Source organism: Bufo gargarizans, chromosome 2 (assembly GCF_014858855.1).
Source record: "Bufo gargarizans isolate SCDJY-AF-19 chromosome 2, ASM1485885v1, whole genome shotgun sequence".
Classification (NCBI taxonomy): domain Eukaryota; kingdom Metazoa; phylum Chordata; class Amphibia; order Anura; family Bufonidae; genus Bufo; species Bufo gargarizans.
In genome coordinates this window covers 94134795-94157418 of record NC_058081.1, presented here as the reverse complement: position 1 = coordinate 94157418, position 22624 = coordinate 94134795, and the positions used below count along the sequence as shown (strand labels likewise).

The 22624-nt window shown below is 45.1% G+C and overlaps 1 protein-coding gene across 1 annotated transcript; it reads left to right on the top strand.

The window, feature by feature from the left end:
* The first annotated feature begins 364 nt into the window (after nucleotides 1-364).
* Nucleotides 365-15739, top strand: BOLA3 (bolA family member 3). The gene is made up of 4 exons (XM_044283127.1): nucleotides 365-482; nucleotides 3178-3301; nucleotides 12815-12903; nucleotides 15493-15739. Exons 1-4 carry the CDS (start codon nucleotides 438-440, stop codon nucleotides 15556-15558), a joined length of 324 nt encoding a protein of 107 aa, XP_044139062.1. The 5' UTR covers nucleotides 365-437; the 3' UTR covers nucleotides 15559-15739.
* The last annotated feature ends 6885 nt before the right edge of the window (nucleotides 15740-22624 follow it).

Sequence of the window (22624 nt, the reverse complement as noted above, 5' to 3'; positions counted from 1 at the left end):
GGAATCCAACAACCCTAGGCCAGTTTTCCTTTACACCAGTTTTAATAAATCTCCCCCACTGTACACAGTCACACACATTCCCTCAGGATATCACTCTCCACGTCTCCCCCTATCGGCCAGTATAGACTCTGCGCCCAGACCATGACGCTGTAGGCGCGGTTTGATTACATCACTTCGCACCGCCTCCCAGTTTTTCTGATGGCAATATGGGTGACAAAAGTGAAGCAGTAGCTGAACAGAAATCAGATAGTCATAGCTTTGGTGCGTCGTTTCATCTGCTAAATAGACTATATTGTTGGCGAAAATCAGCTGGTTGTGGCATAGCTTCATAGTGCCAGTAAGAAACATGGCTGCCGCAGGCGCGCCTGGTGACGTCATTCCAACGCGACGCATAATTACCATTCCTATGGCTGTACAGTACTGACATTGACTTTCTCATGAGGATCATGTGGGCGGCCGGGCACCTGGTTTCCAGGACGAGGGTGAGTACTCACTGTCTGTAGGTGTCCATGTCTGCGCACCGTACATAATGGGAAACCTGATCACCGCTGACAGTTCTCTATATCAGCAGCACAAATCTCTCTCTCTCCTGCGCTGACAGTTTGCTCCATTGTATCAGTGCAGTCTAGCTCACAGAAGATTGGGTACAGTTATAGCAAACCCTCCACTGTGAGAGTATTAGATCTGGACAGGTTTCCATACACTGCCAGCAAGCAGAGATCTCGAAGCATGTGAGAGACTGATATACAAGTATATAAGTTTATTAGAAAATGACAACTCTTTAATCAAGCATTCCATAAAAATGGAACACACCCGGACACCGAGGGGCGGCCGCGGATTCTGCAGGAAATTCACGTAGGGTTTTTGTATACAGGGATTCATCCCATAAAGGGGTTATGCAGATAGGGGATAACTATTAGACCAGTGGTAAAAAAGCAAGTGCGGATGCGATGTGTTTTTCACGGATGGTTGCTAAGAGATGTTGTTTGTAAACCTTCCGTTTTTTATCACGTGCGTGCAAAACACATTCAATTGCATTGCACCCGCGCAATAAAAACTGAACGTGATCGCAGACAAAACTGAGTGAACTTGCTTGTGAAATCGCACATATTTCACTGAACGCATCCGGACCTAATCTGCTCAGGCTCGTCTGCAAGGGGCATAAAAGTCACAACTGTAGACACTTGGGGCATTGCCTGTGGTCGTTCACCGTGTGAGGTAAGGTCACACGCTGCAGACTTCCTGCGCGTTCATCTGAATGGGTCTTGCAGAAATCCTTGCACCGGCTGCAGATTCCCCAGTCCAATGTATAGAATTGATTTCAGTTACGAAAATATCTGCCAGAAATCGGCGGCCTGTGAATGGCTGTGGGCAGGGTTCCTTACGGCCCGATGTTTGCCATGTTGAGACAACGGCTGCCAGTCATCAGTTCTACGCCTTAGAGGTCAAGGTGTCGCCGCCTTGCAGCAGTATCTCAACACTTTTATTAAAGGGGTTTTCCAGAAGTATAATATCAATGACCTATCCTCAGGATAAGTCGCCAACATTTGATCAGTGGGCATTCCACTCTTGGCGACCCCGACGATCAGCTGTTTGAAGAGGTTGTGGCGCATCATGATCGTGGGTCACTTGACACTCAGTGGCACTCAAGTGCATTCCCCGGGCTGTTATACAGCGGCTGTGCTTGCGATGCTGTGAGGAGACACCAGCTGTGTGGTGCGTCCCACATTTTGTGGTCCTGCACATTCCGCCCTGTTAGAAATTCTTGTCTGCAAAACGGACAAGAATAGGACATGTTCTTCTTTCTTTTCTTTTTTTTGCAAGGCCACAGAACAGACATACATGGGTCCGCATCTGATCCTCTAAAAATCCTCTTTAAATATTGATGACCTATACTCATCATAGGTCATTGATATATGATTGTTGGGGGTCTGACTCTCGGCACCCCCAGCAATCAGCTGTTTGTAGGGGCCACAACAATGCGGCCTCTTCATTGTATACCGAGCACAGTGTCATACAGTGTATAGCGGCTGTGCTTGGTATCACAGCTCAATCCCATTGAACTATGCATTGAAAGTCCTTGTGACCAATGGATGCGACCCCACAAGGGAGTGGGTTTAGATGTTGCAGATTTGCAGTTTACAGCACAGTACATGTACTTACTCCGTGTAGGCATTTCCAACCCCCTCCCAATATGTATTATACTGTAATTTACTGTAGATTTGATGAGCACATTCTGCGACATTCTCCGAAAATCTGCAGTAAATACACAATGTCTGAACGCACCCTAAAGCCGAAGGCCCCTTGCAGACGAGCGTTCATCATGCTGCAGCGCATTGATTTATGATGGTATGTAACCCTTACAGTTCTGGAATGTGTTGGATAACACTGACATAATGCGGCCAGTGTTATCTAATACATTCCAGAACTGTAAGAGTTACATACCATCATAAATCAATGTAATGCTATGTGACCCGGTCAGGCCGGGAGCTGCGCTGCAGCATGACGAACGCTCACCTGCAGGGGGCCTTATGCACACAACCTTATGTATTTTGCAGTCTGCAAATTTCAGATCCGCAAAATCCGGATACCGTCCGTGTTGCATCCACCCCTTTTCACAAACTCATTGACTTCAGGCCCTTGGTCTGCGTTTTGTGGCCAAGTATAGGACATGCTCTATCTTTTTGCGGTACGACATATGGATGCAGAAAGCACATGGATCATCTTTGTTCTTTCTGCATCCGTATCCCCATTCCACAAAAAGATAGAATATGTCTGCAAAATCCAGCCCAATTGAAGTCAACGGGTCTGCAAAAAAAATACTAAATGCAGACGGCATACGAACCACATCCGTAATTTGCGGATGGGCGATTTGTGGACCGCAAAATGAATATGTTCATGTTCACCAGACCTTAGGGACACAGCCCTTTGCCCCTTCCTTATAGTGATCATCGGAGGGTTTCAGCGGCACAATATAAAATTCTGACTAAAGGAATGGTACCCTTCACACTCAAGCGAAACCCCCCTCTGCCGTATTCGGTATAGGACGTATGACGCACAGTGAAGAGATGAGATACCGCCCTTGGCTGTAACTATATGATGCTGTAATCGGGTGTCTGAGCCTGAACCTATAGCGGTTTCCATTTATTAGATATATCCTTTCCTCTCTCTGGGCAGAATTGTGTCCTCTGCAACCTCAGAAGATCATTTGCCTCAAAGTCTGAAGGAGAAGACCGGATCAGGCAAGTGCTGAAGACAAGGTTTCCTCTCGCCACCAATGTGAAAGTTGTTGACATTTCAGGTAATGAAGAGTCCATTAAACAGGATTGTAGACAATAACTTGAGATCCATTAGATCTTTTGGGGGGGAAGGGGTCCCAGCATGATGTCTCCAGGCAAACGCACGGTCTATTGTTCTACACAAACGAAGAGTAAAACTGTGGAAACAAATGATATTGGTCCTTTGTGTTCAGGACAATGAGGAGGCTGCACGTATCTTACATACAATGGCCAGACATGGGGACTCCTGTGGTCACCTGTGGTTCCAAAACTGCAGCCTTGTACCAGCCCATTTCCTTTCCATTCAAGTGAGGAGCAATTTCATACTCAACTGTTTGGGTGAGAACAGAGAACAGCTTCAGGGTTTAGTTTTTTGTAAATCAGATACGGTAATTTTTATGAAACATTTACAAATGGTATACACAAAATAGGGACTACAGCATTCCATAAAATACCGTATCAATAAAAAAATAGATTAACGTTATATGCAGCTATGTCCCTGAAGTCCCATCCCCAAACCAGGAGACTGTTCCTAAGTGCCACGTCTATAACCCAACAGCGCAGAGCCGTGCCTCGCCAATCTACCATACTCAGGACTGTACAACATAGCCAAAATCAGGCAGACCACACGTATACAATAGAAGAAGCATTGCCTCAATCTACAGGACGGATCAGACAGGCTGGGACGGAGGGCACTGCCCACCAGCAGAGAACCGTTTGTGCCGTGAAGTTGGAAACGCGTTTCCTTTTCATATAGACTCCTTTCTCAAGGTGCAGCACTTCATTTACCCTATCAAGAAACTCATTAATAGTGGGGGGATGCGGGGGAATCCAGTGCCGTGCAATCATCATTTGGGCCTGAAATAGTAAGCGTTACACACTGAGAAGTACCTTGTGACCCCCGGTACATGGCCCTAATATACCCAGGATACTAGCCCTGCGATACCGTAAGCGTCCCAAATAGTCTTCAAAACTCTCGTCAAAAAGCGCCCACAACATATGTAGAGTAGATTAAGGGCCTGTCGTCCCGCATCTCGCACAGGAATGATCAGGTCTGACCCCAATCCTATACAAGAATAATGGAGTTCTGTATACTCGGTGGATAAGCAATAGTTGTGCCATACGCTGCCCCTCACAAACTGAGAGCTGTGGTGTCGGCGCCAACACCTCGTTCCACTGGTCTGCCGATATGGGGCCTACATCCTTCTCCCATTGCTGCTTGACCGGAAGTATTCCATCTCATATAGGTTCAGTAAGTAGGTTTCTATAGATGAAAGAAATTAACCCTTTTGTGAAGCCTCTAGTCAGGATGTGTAGCATAATAGGTTTTACACTATGCCCGAAAGGCATGCCGTAACTGTAGAATTTGGGGAAAGGTACTGCGGGGAAGAGTAAACTCTTCCCAACGATTTGAATTCCCTGTCTTTCTGGAGCTGACATTAAAAAAGCACTCTTTTCTCTTACCACTGGGAGAATCCCTCCAAACGGAACATTTCCGGTAGATTAGGGTTCTGCCACAGCTGAGTAATCTGTGTAAAGCCTTTCACTAATAATATATTCCCACATTTGCGCCAAACCTTACATAATATATCTATTGTAGGCTGGCAACCGAAGCAGCTAGGCCGGCTAATTCAAGCAAAACCGCAGGCACCCTATATCCTATAATATGGGACACCAGACTCGCCGATGCATTCCCCCCCAGGAGTCTGGCCCCAACAAGTGCTGCATCTGAGAAGCAATAAAGTATAACCAAGGGTTAGGCCTCTTTCACACGGGCGTCGCGGGAAAATGCACAATTTTTTCTGCGCAAGTGCAGAGCGTTTGAATGCGTTTTGCACGCACGTGAGAAAAATCGGCATTATTGGTACCCAGACCCGAACCCGGACTTCTTCACAGAAGTTTGGGTTTGGGTTCGGTGTTGTGTAGATTTTATTATTTTCCCTTATAACATGGTTATAAGGGAAAATAATAGCATTCTTAATACAGAATGCTAAGTAAATTAGGGATGGAAGGGTTAAAAAAAATAATTATTAAACTCACCTCATCCACTTGTTCGTCTTCTTTCTTCTTCTTTGATGACATGGGAGAAAAAGGGCCTTTGGTGATGTCACTGCGCTCATCGCATGGTCCATCACCATAATAAAAAAAATGTATTTATCAAGAGTAGAGTCCCCATACATCAGTCTGATGCCCCCTGCGCTGGCGTGAGATGCCTAAGGCTGGTTTCACATCACCGTTTCATTTTCAGTTTTTTTGATCCGTCCGAAAAACCGAATTTTTTTTTTTTTGATCCTGTTAAAAAAATGGATCCTGTTGCGTCCGTTATGCACATTTGGTATTTGTTTTAGCCATTTCCTTCTGAGATCCGTTTTTTAAGACAGAAATAAAAATACTTCATGCAGGACTTTTTTTTTATGTCTGGATCCTAGAAGGAAATGGCTAAAACAAATGGCAAATGTGCATAACAGATGCAACAGGATAAATTTTTTAACGGGATCTAATATTTTTTTTTTTCCGTTCTTCTGATGGTTTAAAAATGGGAAAAAAAAGACGGACAGCACAATGTCTGATTTTTTTTTTTTCAGGACCCATTAAAAATGAATGGGTACAGATCTGGTCCAGATCTGTTCCGCAAAAAACGGAACACATCAGGAAAGAAACAACGGACGTGTAAATGGACCCTTTGAGGCAGAGTTCTTCTTCCAGGACAACGACTGCAATCAACAGTGTATATAGAAATCTCCATGCTTACGAAAATTACTTCCACTAATAGCATCCGCTATTCTGAATACACAAAAAACCTCGGACAAACTGCGCTGCCCCACTGGCCTACTTTTGTAGAGACTGGTTGAATTCCCTCCCCGTACATGGGCAGCAGGAACTGCATGGCACAGGGTTTGGATGAGCTGCTTCCTTCCCCCCCTGCTTGGTACTGCACACAGTGTACAGTCGATGCTGACTGAGTGTAACAGGAGCTGCTGTCATCTACACTGGTGAGTAGGTGGTGCAGCATCATTCTCCCTTAACCCCCAGCTGGCGGGTGTGGGGGCCACAGTGCCCTCTACAGTATAAACAATTAGGTGTCAAGTCCCCCTCTACTGGCCCACATGTATACCGTATTCTCCAGACTATAAGACTCACCTGACTATAAGACGCGTCCCAGGTTTAGACAACAAAACATTAGAAAAAAAGTATTTTCTACTTATTAAACCTTCGCCGGTGGTCAGAAACCTACCCACATAGCAATGCACCGCATGACAAACACAGGTCTTCTACATAGCTGACATATATATATATATATATATATATATACACACACACAAACAACACTTCTATACACACCTAACAAACACAGTGTTTGCTGGACAGCTGCATACACCCTATAACAAACACAGTCTGCTGCACACACATCTATATATATATATATATATATATATATATATATATATATATATATATATATATATATAAAATCTCAAACAAAAAAATACCCAGCAGCACTAGTCCAATGGCACGGGTGCAAAATCCTCCCAGCCGCAGGCTCAACGGCTAATAGTAGGTACACGTTCAAACGGATGAGGCAGCACTCCAAACATAAAGTAAAAAAATGATGGATCCTTTATTCCCCTCTGCAACGTTTCAACCGCTCAATGCAGTTGAAACGTTGCAGAGGGGAATAAAGGATCCATCATTTTTTCACTTTGTTTGGAGTGCTGCCTCATGGTTTTGAACGTGTGTGTGTGTGTATATATATATATATATATATATATATATATATATATACACCCACAGCCCTGCTATACACACCTGACACACACTAGTATCTTTATTAAGGCCCTTTATCTTCCAGTGATCGGAGTTTTCATCTTTTTACTGTACCTCAGGACCTTTCAGCAAAGGATGTCTGTGTTCCTCTTCAAGGTGGCGCACCCTCCTGTCTGCCCTGATCATACAGATCACTGTCAGGCAGGGAGAGAGAGAAGTGAGCAGAGGTACACCATTCTCATTGATCCAGCAGAGCACTGTATGAGCGCCCTGCCTGATCATTAGAAGGCATCTGTCAGCAGATTTGTACCTATGAGACTCGCTGACCTGTTACATGTGCGCTTGGCAGCTGAAGACCTCTGTGTTGGTCCCATGTTCATATGTGCCCGCATTGCTAAGAACAGTGATGTTTTATTATATGGAAATGAGCCTCTAGGAGCAACGGGGGGGGGGGGGGGGGGGTTGCTGTTACTCCTAGAGGCTCTGCTCTCTCTGCAACTGCTGCACCCCCTGCGCTTTGATTGACAGGGCCAGGCATAATGACTTTGCACTCTGATTGACAGGATCAGGCAGTGAAAGAGGGCGCGGCAGTTGCAGAGCCTCTAGGTGTAATGTCATTTTCATATATTAAAACATCATTTTTCCCCTCACCCATGACAGCAACCATGCGACTAGGACCTCCCATCCAGGACAGGAAAGCTGAAGATATAAAATGGTTCACACCCCCACCACACCTCAGTTCAGGTTTCCTGTCCTCCGGATAGGATGTACCTGAAGAGTTCTTGCTCCTCTCTTACTTGGTTCTCAACTCTGGGGGCTGGGGAAGGTCCGGGTCTACAATACCGTAATGGGACCTATCCCTGGCAGCGTAAGGGTCCATTCACATGTCCGTTTTGGTGTTCCGCATCCGTTCCGATTAAAAACGGAACGTTATGCAGATCCATTCATTTTCAATGGAATCGGCAAATAATTGGACTGCACACATGGTGCTCTCCGATTCCGTGATTCCGTTCCGTTCCGTTTATTCGGATCCAGGAAAAAAATATACCCTGTCCTACTATTTGTCCGATTTTGCGTTCCGTCATGCCATTCTAATCAATGGATCCGTTAAAAATGCGGAAGACATGCTAAAAGCATCCTCATGTCATCCAGATTTTCGGATCCGCAAAAAACAGGAACGTTTATCTGGAAAGGTAAAAATACTGACGTGTAAATGGACCCTTAGTCTCCTTGGGAGCCGTTGCCTAAGTCTGTCCTGATTCCTGCCTCCTCCCAAGCCTCATTGGGGAGCCGCTGTGGCCATGTTCAGGCGGCTCCCGATCCATAGTGGTGCGGTGGCTGGCGCCCCGCTTCTAAGATCGTGGCGCAAGCTTCTGATGCTCTCTGCGCATGCGGTCATTCCCGGCGGCGCTTGCCGGAAGGGGGAGGGCACCTTCTTACATGGATTAGGCGTATTTGGGCCTAGAGTTAAAAGGAGCCGAGGCGCGTTACAAGTCGGCAGCAGGAGGGGACAGCCAGCCTTGGTGCGCACACAGTGCTGTGCAGGGTCTGGGGTTTTCCACGGGCATGTCGGAACCAGGTGACGCCAGACGTGCCGATCCCTTGGAACCCTCGAGGCCCACAAACCTGGTATTGGACGTGAGGAGTGGGGAACCTTGACTCTACAGTTGGTGAGATTTATCCTCTCCTAATAACATTGGGTGTTGTTTGCTTTATTTTTGTAGGTAGCAAAAACACCAAAGGCAAAACTAAACATAAAGAATGTGGAGGATGAAGAGTAGCTTTATCAGCTTCGTATGTTAAACCACTATGTCAAGATTGTATAGACAAGTTGGTTATGGAAGAAAAAGCATTAAGGCCTTGGTATGGTCTGAAGTCCTTCGGTCGGAGCCATCTGAAGTCACCAGAAAGGTGTACCTACAATATGGACTCTGATTCAGATTTTTCTGGGGAGTACGAGGACATAGAATCCGGCCAGGTCTTATCTTCTGAATTTTTCTCTTCAGATGAGGATTCAGCGGGGAAGGCTCTATTCCCACTGGAAGATACCGAGCCTTTGTTAAAAGCCGTTAAAACCACTATTCAATTATAGGATGTAAAACAGCCTAAAACTGTTGCTACCCAGGTGTTTGAGGGTCTTGACCCTAAATGTCATAGAGTTTTTCCCATTCATAAGAACATGCAAGCACTGATTAGGAAAGAATGGAAAAACCCTGACAGGAAATTTTTTATACCGAATTCTGTTAAAAGAAAATATCCATTTGAAGAGTCGGTGGCTGGCGTATGGGACAGAGCTCCTACCGTAGATGCCCCTGTAGCTAAAATAGCCGAGAAATCAGCTCTTTCTTTTGATGATTTAGGAGATCCTTTAGATAAAAAAGCAGATGTTTATCTTAGACGTGCCTGGGAATGTGCCTCAACAAGTCTTAAACCGGCCATTGCTGCCTCTTGGGCCTCCAGGTCCTTAAGGCTATAGTTAGATCAACTAGAGTCTCATATTAAAGACAAAACCCCTAGAGAGGATTTACTATCTTCCCTCCCTACCTTCCTTAAGGCAGCAGATTTCCTTGCAGACGCTTCTACTGATGTTGTCCGTTTTTCTGCCAGAGCAGGTGCCATGTCAAACGCAGCAAGGCGTGCTATTTGGCTTAAATCGGGGAAAGGGGATCAAGGTTCCAAGTTTAGACTTTGCTCTCTCCCCTGTGAAGGTTCTAGGTTGTTTGATTCCTCTCTTGATGACATCCTAGCGAGAGCCTCAGATAAAAAGAAGGGTTTTCCGCTTCCCCAGAAAACTTATTTTTTTTCGTAAACCCCAGGCCAGTTTTAAAAGGCAGAGTGATAGAAGAGAAAGGGAAAAATTTCCTAAAAGAAGTGTTGTTTTTTTTTTTGTTCAAACCCCAGGACAATAGACCAAAAGACAAACTGCAATGACGCCAGAAGTAAGGTGGAAGGAATACCATCTCAGTTTTTCCCAACCTGAGGGTCTATTTCTCAGAACAAGTGGATCCTAAGTGTAATAGAAAATTGATTCTGGCTGGAATTCCTTTCTCGTCCACCAGATTTTTTCACTCAGACAGTTCGCCCCAAAAATCTGGAGAAAAGGAAGGCTTTGGAATCAGAAATTTTTTCTCTCTTAGACAAGGGAGTAGTTAAGACAGAGAGGGGCAGAGGGTTTTATTCCCCTTTGTTTTTGGTGAAGAAACCAAATGGAACATTCAGAGTTTTTTTAAATCTGAAGAAATAAACAAATCCCTAGTCTACAAGAAATTTCTCATGGAGATGATAAAATCTACTGTGAGTTTCCTCTTCCAGGATTGCTGGATGGCAAGCCTGGGTCTGGAAGATGCGTATTATCATGTTCTAATCCATTCTTCCTCCCAAAAGTTTTTAGGAACAGCAGTCTGGGTTCAGGGGCAGTTGATGCATCTCCAATACAGGGCGCTGCCCTTCAGGGTATCTCGGGCTCCAAGAGTCTTCACCAAAGTGGTAGCAGAATTAGCGGCTTTTGTAAGACTGTCAGGAATTACTCTAGTGCCCTATCTGGACGATTTCTTAATAGTTTCTCAGTCAAAAGAGGGGCTAGAAAAACATATAGAATTCCTCTGCTCCACTTTAGAGAACTTGGGATGGATAATAAATTTGAAAAAATCTAATTTGATTCCTTCTTAAGTTTGCTTTTTTTGGGAATTCAGTTAGACTCCTGTCTGCAAAGGAGTTTTCTTCCCCTTCCAAGAAGAGTCGATCAGGGAACAAGTATGGTCAGTCTTCCTTTCTGGGAGGTGTTGGCGGTGCTCAGGCAGATGACATCACCGATTCCAGCAGTGCCTTATGCACAGATCCACTCCAGAGATCTTCAAGCGGACATTCGAAGATCTGGGATGACTCCCCTTGTTTCTTGGATCAAAATTTCCACCTTTCTTCAAAGACAAGACTCTCCCTATTGTGGTGAACGGTGCCAGAAAATCTTTTGGCAGGAGCTCCATGGACATTTGCAGACCATACTATAATTATCAAAAATAATGGAAAAAAAGGAGGGATCCGCTCACCACTGTCCCCTCAGGGTAGGTGCTCTAGTCCAAAATTGAGACACCCCTCAAATCTACAATATACAATACAAATCAGACTATAATTACCACAGATGCCAGCCCTTGGGGTTGGGAAGCCCACTCCCAGAACAGTTACTTCAAAGAATTTAAATCAGTAGAAATGGCACTGAAGTTGGCTCTTCCGAAAATAAAAAAAATGGAATATTGTTTTCTATTTGGACAATTCAACAGCGGTGGCCTACATAAACAGTCAAGGAGGAACGAGGGTTTCTTCCCTTTTACATCTATGCCAGGAGATATTTTATATAGCAGAAGAAAGAATGCTTTTTCTTTCAGCGGTGCATATGAAGGGGAAGGAGAATGTCATAGCAGACTTCCTCAGTCGGGTTTCCATAAAACAGGCAGACTGGTGTCTGAACAAAGATTTTTTTTTTTACAGATAGTCCAAAGGTACTGTCTTCCTACACTGGATCTTTTTGCCTCAAGAGCCAACAGGAAGGTAGAGAGTTTCTTCTCCCTAAATCATTTGGACAGCCCGATAGCAGTGGTCGGGTTAGCACAGGACTGGAGCCAAGAGTTAGGATATGCCTTCCCTCCATTTTGCCTTATCCCACAGGTGTTGAAGAAAATAGAGAGAAGGAGCCGCAAAGAGTGGCAAGAGGTCCTGGTACTCGAGTCTTCTGAGGTTGGCGGTACAACCTCCATGGACTCTGCCATTGAGAGAGGATCTTCTTTACCAGGGTCCGTTAGTTTATCCCAGCCCAGAAGTTCTTCATCTCTTGGTGTGGATTTTAAAAGGGAAGTTTGGTCGAGAAGGAGATTGTCTGTCTGACAAAGTGGTCTCCACCTTGCTGAAAAGTAGGAAGGCAGTTACCTCTAAAAAAAAATATAATAAAGTTTGGAGTATTTTTTCTACCTCCCTAGGTCATAGCCCAGACCCCTTTTAAATCCACAGCCAATACGTTAGAAGAAAAATTCCATTGCCTAGACGTCAGAAGATGTCTAGTGTTTTACCTAGATTCCACGTCACCTTGGAGGATAGATGAGAATCTCCTTATTTAGTTTCAGGGTTAATATAGGGGCCGCAAGGTTTCTACTAGTGTTATTGCTAGATTGGTAAAGAATGCGATTTCCCTTGCCCATTCTTCCCTTAGCCTACCTCCTCTAACGGGGTTTGGAGCTCATTCTACCAGGGCTATGGCGGCCTCTTGGGCGGAGAGGGCAGATGCTTCTCTGACCCAGATTTGCAGAGTTGCTACTTGGAGCTCTCCCTATACCTTTTTTAGACTTTACAGACTACATCTTGACTCGGATGCGGCCTTTGGGAGGAAAGTGCTACAAGCTGTAGTCCCCCTTCCCCACTGAGGTGTGGTGGGGTTGTGAACCATTTTATCTCTTCAGGTTTCCTGTCCCAGATGGGAGGTCCTAGTGGCATGGTTGCCGTCATGGGTTTCAAGAAAAACAATTACCGGTAAGAGCAATTATTGTTTTCTCAGCAATGCAGGCACATATGAACATGGGACCAACACAGACAGTCAGAGGGGTAAATATCTTAGCATGACATGTGGTCATCCAACCACATGGTGGCAGTATTTCTATTACAAACCGACACAGCATATGTATTAGATTATTATTAAATGTGATAGATCGGTAGATATTGCATGGATAGAACACTCATATTTTGCGGATTGCGGTCCATATATGATGCAGGTCTGTTTATTACAGGAGGATGCGGGGCGATGTATGAGATCCATGTTGAGTCTGAAGAATTCAAAGAGAAGCGTACAGTTCAGCAGCATCAGATGGTTAATCAGGTGAGGACTGTATTTTACTTCCTCATTGCTCCCTCCTCATCCTCACTTGTGTTAACCCTTTCTCACATGTTGATGCAGTAATAGGCCTTGGGTGTCTGAAGCAGCTTTTATACTATTATGTCGGTGCACAGGCACTGCCACTGTGCCCGTGGCAGGATCAGAGCTGTAATACACACCCGTATTCCCACCAACTGCTGGCATCCCAATAGTCAACTGTCTCAGTGCCACGATCAAGCCATGTCACCGCCTGGTAGAAGTGAGGGGGACCCCTTGTAGCTTTCATCAGCAGCCTCAGTGACACTATGGAGGCAGCCTGTGACCAGATGAGGGCTCCCAGGGCTGCCTCTCGTAAAAGGGCATGCACAGGCACTATACACTGTCCGGCATACATACGGTAAGTATACAATGTGGCAGTATAGTGTACTAAAAATACATTTAATGAAAATCCCTGTAAAATAAAATCGCCTTTAAATAAAAAAAAACATATATATATACAAAACCACATTTTTGTTATCCTCATAAGCGTAATAACAAGTGCAGTACATATATGTACTTTCTTTTATTTATTACCTGTAAATTATGCTATTATTGAGCACTTACCTACAGACGTGGACAAAATTGTTGGTACCCTTTGGTCAATGAAAGAAAAAGTCACAATGGTCACAGAAATAACTTTAATCTGACAAAAGTAATAATAAATTAAAATTCTATAAATGTTAACCAATGAAAGTCAGACATTGTTTTTCAACCATGCTTCAACAGAATTATGTAAAAAAATAAACTCATGAAACAGGCATGGACAAAAATGATGGTACCCCTAGAAAACACAGAACATAATGTGACCAAAGGGACATGTTAATTCAAGGTGTGTCCACTAATTAGCATCACAGGTGTCTACAACCTTGTAATCAGCCATTGGGCCTATATATATGGCTCCAGGTAATCACTGTGTTGTTTGGTGATATGGTGTGTACCACACTCGACATGGACCAGAGGAAGCAAAGGAAAGAGCTGTCTCAAGAGATCAGAAAGAAAATTATAGACAAGCATGTTAAAGGTAAAGGCTATAAGACCATCTCCAAGCAACTAGATGTTCCTGTGAGTACAGTTGCACATATTATTCATAAGTTTAAGATCCATGGGACTGTAGCCAACCTCCCTGGACGTGGCCGCAGGAGGAAAATTGATGACAAATCTAAGAGACGGATAATCCGAATGGTAACAAAAGAGCCTAGAAAGACTTCTAAAGAGATTCAAGGTGAACTTCATGCTCAAGGAACATCAGTGTCAGATCGCACCATCCGTCGTTGTTTGAGCCAAAGTGGACTACATGGGAGACGACCAAGGAGGACACCATTGTTGAAAACGAATCATAAAAAAGCAAGACTGGAATATGCCAAACTACATGTTGACAAGCCACAAAGCTTCTGGGAGAATGTCCTGTGGACAGATGAGACAAAAATCGAAGTTTTTGCCAAGGCACATCAGCTGTATGTTCACAGACGAAAAAATGAAGCATATCAAGAAAAGAACACTGTCCCTACTGTGAAACATGGAGGAGGCTCTGTTATGTTCTGGGGCTGCTTTGCTGCGTCTGGCACAGGGTGTCTTGAATCTGTGCAGGGTACAATGAAATCTCAAGACTATCAAGGAATTCTAGAGAGAAATGTACTAGCCAGTGTCAGAAAGCTTGGTCTCAGTCGCAGGTCATGGGTCTTGCAACAGGACAATGACCCAAAACACACCGCTAAAAACACCCAAGAATGGCTAAGAGGAAAAAATTGGACTATTCTAAAGTGGCCTTCTATGAGCCCTGACCTCAATCCTATTGAGCATCTTTGGAAGGAGCTGAAACATGCAGTCTGGAAAAGGCACCCTTCAAACCGGACACAACTGGAGCAGTTTGCTCATGAGGAGTGGGCCAAAATACCTGCTGAGAGGTGCAGATGTCTCATTGACAGTTACAGGAAGCGTTTGATTGCAGTGATTGCCTCAAAAGGTTGCGCAACAAAATATTAAGTTAGGGGTACCATCATTTTTGTCCATGCCTGTTTCATGAGTTTATTTTTTTACATAATTCTGTTGAAGCATGGTTGAAAAACAATGTCTGACTTTCATTGGTTAACATTTATAGAATTTTAATTTATTATTACTTTTGTCAGATTAAAGTTATTTCTGTGACCATTGTGACTTTTTCTTTCATTGACCAAAGGGTACCAACAATTTTGTCCACGTCTGTATATGTACCCCAAAACCGTACATGTAGAAACCACAACTTGTCTTGCAAATAAAACAGATTCCATGTTGCTCTGGAATTTCAGATAAGGAGACCTGGATGGACCGCGCATCCAGTGCTGTCTGAGGCCACATGGAAAGGCGAACTTTTGTGGCCTGTCCACATGGTGCGGTACTATATGGCAGCTGTTGAGTGGTGTGCTCCAGGGCTGCTATGTGGCTCCTGGGTGCCCCCTCTCCTCTGTAGGCAGGCCTGGTCTTTAGAGGGTTAAACTCTGTTCTCATATAGGTTCTATGTATTCTATATGTACGGTCATTGAATACATGTCGTTCCTCTTGTTTGGCTCCTTCTAGGCTCTTCAAGAGGAGATTAAATCCATGCACGGGCTCAGGATATTCACGTCTGTCCCAAAACACTGAAGACGTCACCCACCGTGGAGACACCCTGCTGTACCTACCTGAGATGTGACGAGGGCATTCCTGCAATATTTCATGCGGCTGCAGAAAACCGATCTATTTATATGAAGCTACAGACATTGCACATTATAGTTTTGCTACCTAGAATACAAGATGCATATTCTAATAAAGTGGAATAACCATGTGCAGGGTTGTGGCATTTTATATTTAGTGTATCTGAAGCAATGCAGCTTTGCAAATGGTCTCGCTAAAGAAATAGTCTTCCGTTTTGGGTATGCAGCTCCTGTGCAGATCTCGTGTGGACCGTACTCCTTCCATCCTTCTTGTTAACGGGGTTGTCCGGGTTCAGTGCTGACCCTGGACATACCCACACTTTACCCCAGGTAGGCCCTGTGATATGAGCTCTGCCTTGCTCTGGGCTGTATCGCTCAGGCAAGGGCTGTTTTTTTTTATATTTTTACACTGCTAGGTGGAGGCTTCCGCCCTGCAGTGTTCCCAGTGATGTCACCGCTTCAGATGGGCGAGCTTTAACGCTGCCTTAGCCCATTAGTGCCAGTGACGTCACCAGGCTCACTGCCAGGCGGAAGCCTCCTCCTAGCAGTCCTTATGGAGAACCCGGTACGTCACCGGATCTCCAAAAAGTGCCTTTGCCCTGCGTGATCCAGCGCAGGGCAAAGGAGAGCATCGGAACATGATATGCTCTGTTGCTCTTGTCAGGGGGGCTGCCTGGGTGAAATTGTGGGTATGTCCTGGTTCAGCTCTGAGCCCGGACAACCCCTTTAATCTGCAGACAGAAACGGTACAGACGGAAAAAATAACATGACTGCATGGTCAGACTACGTAGAGGGTTTGTTTGTAGTCTGTTACCATACGACACATAGGTCTGCACCAGAGCTGTATACACAAAATGGGAAGTTGCTTAATTTTTATCTTTTAATATTGTCCATGGGCTAGGTTTGGTATTGCAGCTCTTTCTGCAAGGTAACTAGGACATAATACAAATTGGACATGTACATCTTGAAATGGGATGTTTCGGGTACAGCACAAGTGGGTACACTGGTCTCATGTACACCTACTGGTGCCAAGTGCTGCACAATGATGCAATCGCCCTAGACAGTGCCCTCTATGGGTGCATTCACACTGTGTTTGCCATGTATGTTTGGCATAGGAGTCGGGGAAGTTCCCTGTGCAGGTCTGTCAGATCCGTAGGCCCTAGGTCACCCAACGAGTCCACAGTCATTTTGGCTTTAGTTGTGCCAGCATACATTGGTATTTGCTGTGTAGAATCGCATAGTAGGTGACTACTCCATTCTATACAGGGGAGTCAGCAAACTAAAACATATACAACCCCCGTCTCTGGGTTCCGGCCTCATGGTTGGCCCTCAGGTGCTGCAGGTCTCACGTCGCCCCCTTCAACATCCGGTTTGACATGAGTCACGTGACCGCCACAGCCAACGACTGTCTGCAGCAGTGACTTGTCACCCATGTGTTACTTGATCACATGATGAATGGGTGACATGCTCGTTGTCCGCAGCCCCCACGTCAAACTGGATTTTCATGTGGGGAGACCTGCGGCGCCCAAGGGGGAGCAATAAAGCCGGGAACCAGCAGCAGGCGTCAGGCCAGTATGTTGCCCACTGCGGGTACGGTCACTCTGGGGGTCTGCAGGAAAGGTCCCCAAGGGGTGAACAACCCCTGTAAGGCTACGTTATCATGTGTGTTAGCATTGTGTGACAGAAATGAACAGCGCCTTACAGACCCCACTGACTATAATGGGGTCCATTGGGTTTGGGTCAGGGAGCCTGGCAATATTTTGGCTAGATTTTTTAGTGGAATCTGTGACATAGGCTCCTAATGGAGTCTCGGATGCAGAAGTGAACACAGCCTAAGGCCGCTTTCAGACAAGCAATCACATACTCCTCTGTGTTTGAGGCAAAAACACGATCGGGGAGATTTATCTAAACTGGTGTAAAGTAGAACTGGCTTAGATGCTCATAGCAACCAATCAGATGTCTCCTTTCATTTTCCAAAGGTGCTCTAAAAAATAAAAGGTGGAATCTGATTGGTTGCTGTGGGTAACTATGTCAGTTTTCCTTTACACTAGTTTTGATAAATCTCCCCTATGACTTTTAAAATGGACAACATACGTATGGAGTCTGTATGGTGTCACATTAGTTTGAATGTCTTGTGGAAAAATGGATAGAGATGAAAGATGCTGTGATTTTCTCTACATGGACTGAAGATACCAGTTTAGTTAAACTGAATGGGTCAGTGTTCAGTCTGGATGTTATCCTTTCTAAACATCTGAAAGGGGCCTAATACCACACCAGTCAGCTTGTCATACTCCTGACTGGCCAGCAGGTGGACCCATTTGCTGTTTGCATTACTTCCGTGCCTTCACAGGAGACTCTTCTCTTATACACAGCAGAATTCCATCGTACAAGATATTGGTTATTTTGTACAATCCTGTGATGTAGTAAAAAGAACTGTATAAAAAAATATGATGACTATTTTACCTGCACCTGAATTCTGGAGTAATTTGTGGCAAAATTTGGCGCAACTTCCTTTAGACTTAGGGTCCATTCACACGTCCGTAGTGTATTGCGGATCCGCAATACACCCAGCCGGCACCCCCCATAGAACTGCCTATTCTTGTCCGGTATTGCGGACAAGAATAGGACATGTTCTATTTTTTTCTGGAGGTGTGGAACGGGTGCGGACACGTTATACGGACGTCTGAATGGAGCCTTACACTCACTGACGACAAAAAAATGAACCAAGAGGTTGTTGGAATGAAACTTTCTATGTGTGGATTTCATGATGATAAATGTAAATGAGTACAATATCAGAGAGGAAGGATAAGATTGAGGAAGACGGTACTATAGAAAGGCTCTAGGACCCTGTTGGGCCACCTCTAGCTAGGATACAAGATGAGATATGGCCTCTAGCCTGGATACAAAATGAGATACAGCCTCTATCCTGGATGTAAGATGCGATACGGCCTCTAGCCTGGATGTAAGATGAGATACAGCCTCCAGCCAGGATGCAAGATGAGATACAGTTGGGCATGGAGGTCTACAGGTTCTGTATGGTATCCTGCATTTTTTACGGACAAATTGGAAAACCATAATGAATGATAAAGATTACAAGTAATACATGTCTATCGCTCAATATACTTATAAGCATTTACTGGGAGCTGTAAAATGATGAGAATTACCACCAAAATAATTTAGTCAAGTACCACCAGCTAGAGATGGCCTTGCGGTTCGCCCAGCGGTCGTTTCGCGGCAAACTTTATAACATTTTTTTTTGCATATCGCCGAACTTTGACCCTTGACACATCCATCAGGTGGGACAGGACAGCCAATTGAGACGTTTCAGCTAATGGACATACCCCCACCCTATAACAGAACCCGATCTGGCAGCCATTTTACATTCTGTGTTTTGCCAGTGTAGACAAGGTTGCTGTGTGGAGCAGGGACAGACTGTTAGGGACACCAAACGCTAGCTAATAGGTCCACAAAAGTCCTTTTAAGGACTGGTATAGGTGTGCTATCGATAGGCGTGATACACAGAGGGGTGTGATATACTTATAATATACTTTCTATGTTTCTATAGGAATGGTCAAAAATCTGGCAACCTTAAATTTTATGTTGATAAGTGCAAGATAATGCACCTGGGGCGTAAAAACCCAAGAGCAGAATATAAAATCAGTGATACAGTCCTAACCTCAATATCTGAGGAAAGGGATTTAGGGATCATTATTTCAGAAGACTTAAAGGTAGGCAGACAATGTCAGAGCAGCAGGAAATGCTAGCAGAATGCTTGGGTGTATAGGGAGAGGCATTACCAGTAGAAAGAGGGAGGTGCTCATGCCGCTCTACAGAGCACTAGTGAGACCTCATTTGGAGTATTGTGCTCAGTACTGGAGACCATATCTCCAGAAGGATATTGATACTTTGGAGAGAGTTCAGAGAAGAGCTACTAAACTAGTACATGGATTGCAGGATAAAACTTATCAGGAAAGATTAAAGGACCTTAACATGTATAGCTTGGAAGAAAGACGAGACAGAGGGGATATGATAGAAACTTTTAAATACATAAAGGGAATCAACAAGGTAAAAGAAGAGAGAATATTTAAAAGAAGAAAAACTGCTACAAGAGGACATAGTTTTAAATTTGAGGGGCAAAGGTTTAAAAGTAATATCAGGAAGTATTACTTTACTGAGAGAGTAGTGGATGGATGGAATAGCCTTCCTGCAGAAGTGGTAGCTGCAAATACAGTGAAGGAGTTTAAGCATGCATGGGATAGGCATAAGGCCATCCTTCATAAAAGATAGAGCCGGGGGCTATTCATAGTATTCAGTATATTGGGCAGACTAGATGGGCCAAATGGTTCTTATCTGCCAACACATTCTATGTTTCTACAGTGCATTTGTATTGTGCAGCAGTTGTTTGCGGTTCTGCTGCGATACTGCAGCTAGATAGAGGGACAAATGCTATTGGAGTAACTAATTACAATGGGTGTGATGTACCAGTTGCCCCCCAAAAAACTGCTTGAGGGCTGCGATATACCTTCTTCCACAAAATCCTGATTGAGGGGTGCTATATACCTGTTTCTGCCAAATCCTGATTGAGGGGTGCCATATACCTTCTTCCACAAAATACTGATTGAGGGGTGCTATTGCTATATACCTTCTTCCACCAAATACTGATTGAGGGTTGCAATACACCTGCTTTCACAAAATACTGATTGAGGGGTGTCATATACCTGTTTCCGTCAAATACTGATTAAGGGGTGCTATATACCTGTTTCTGCAAATACTAATTGAGGGGTTCTATATACCTGTTTCCGCCAAATACTGATTGAGGGCTGTGATACACCTGCTTCCACAAAATACTGATTGAGGGGTACCATATACCTGTTTCTGCCAAATACTGACTGAGGGGTGCTATATACCTGTTTCCGCCAAATACTGATTGAGGGGTGCCATATACCTTCTTCCACAAAATACTGATTGAGGGGTGCTATTGCTATATACCTTCTTCCACCAAACACTGATTGAGGGCTGTGATACACCTGCTTCCACAAAATACTGATTGAGGGGTGCTATATACCAGTTTCTGCCAAATACTGATTGAGGGGTGCTATATACCTGTTTCCGCCAAATACTGATTGAAGGGTGCCATATACCTTCTTCCACAAAATACTGATTGAGGGGTGCTATTGCTATATACCTTCTTCAACCAAATACTGATTGAGGGCTGCAATACACCTGCTTCCACAAAATACTGATTGAGGGGTGCCATATACCTGTTTCCGCCAAATACTGATTTGAGGGGTGCTATATACCTGTTTCTGCCAAATACTGATTGAGGGGTGCCATATACCTTCTTCCACAAAATACTGATTGAGGGGTGCTATTGCTATATACCTTTTTCTACCAAATACTGATTGAGGGCTGCGATATACCACAAATACTGCTCTTCTCTACGGACTTAGGCCTCAAGCACATGACCGTAGTTATGGTCCGCATCCGAGCCGCAGTTTTTGCGGCTCGGATGCGGACCCATTCACTTTAATGGGGCCGCAAAAGATGCGGACAGCACTCCATGTGCTGTCCGCATCCGTTGCTCCGTTCCAAGTCCCCGCAAAAAAAAATATAGCATGTCCTATTCTTGTCCGTTTTGTGGACAAGAATAGACATGTCTACAATAGGCCGCTCGTTCAGTTCCACAAATTGTGGAAGGCACACGGGCGGCTTCCGTTTTTTGTGGATCCGCGGTTTGTGGACCGCAAAAAAACGGCACGGTCGTGTGCATGTAGCCTTAGGCAGAGGGTTTAGAAAATGACAGGCAGAGGAAGAGGCAGATCGTTCCACAGGGATGGTAGAGGTTGGGCAGGTGCACCAGGCCGGAGCCTAAGAGGGAAGTTGGAGAAGGTGCATGCGATAACTTCAAAGGGCGCACTAGAGTTGGTTGAGTGGCTTACTCAGCCTTCCTCTTCTGCACCGTCCTGATACTCTGTATCTGCACCATCCTCACTCTCTGCTGTGTGCACCCCCAAAGACACCACCACCATATCCTCTCCACTCGAGTCAGAGGAATTATTTTCCCATCAAGGCCCCGACCCTACCGATGCGCAGCCATTCTTGGCATCGGATGAGGAAGCGGAGGTAGCAACGGCCGCCACCCAGTGGTCTGACGACAGTACCCAGATCAGCCCAAGGAGGGTGGTCCCCCGCTGTTGCTGCCTACTCTGAGATCTCTAATGTCAGTGGTGGTGAAGGTGACGATGATGACGTGTCGATGGACGTCATATGGGTGCTCACAAGAGAGGAAGAGGAGGGGAGTTCAGAAGGAGAGACGGAGCAGCAGATAGGGAGGAGAAGCAGGCAGAACTCGCAGTGCGCAGAAGGCAAAAAGCAGACTGCAAATGTATCTGAAGCGAGCTATACACCATGTACGGTCACATCTGGCGCTCCCAGGATGCCGGCACATGGCTCCGCAGTGTGAGCTTTTTTTTAACGTGTCAGCTGCTGACAATAGTGTTGCCATCTGCAGCCTGTGCTGTCAACGCATAAGTCGCGGTAAGCCCAACACTCACCTAGGGATGACCGCCTTAATAAGGCACCTGGCCTCCCATCACCGAGCCCAGTGGGAGCAACGCCGCCAGAACCCACAAAGCCACACGCCTGGTGCTCCACGTCCTGCCTCTTCTCCTTCTCCTCCTATTTGTCCTCCACTCCACCTTCCACCGTGCCGTCGTCGTGTTCATCTGGCACAAGGCAGTCTCCCGTGGCCCAAATGTTCAGGCGTAAAAAAATGATGACACTGGATAACCCTCTTGCCCAAAGGCTGACCGCTGGCTTGTCGGAACTACTAGCCCGCCAACTACTGCCATATAATTTGGTGGACTCGGAGGCCTTTAGAAAATTTGTGGCCATTGGCACACCGCAATGGAAGGGCCCCGGAAGAATATTTCTCTCAGAAGGGCATCCCTGAACTATATGGCCACTTTCAGAGGCACATTAATATATCTCTGGCACACAATGTTGGTGCCAAGATA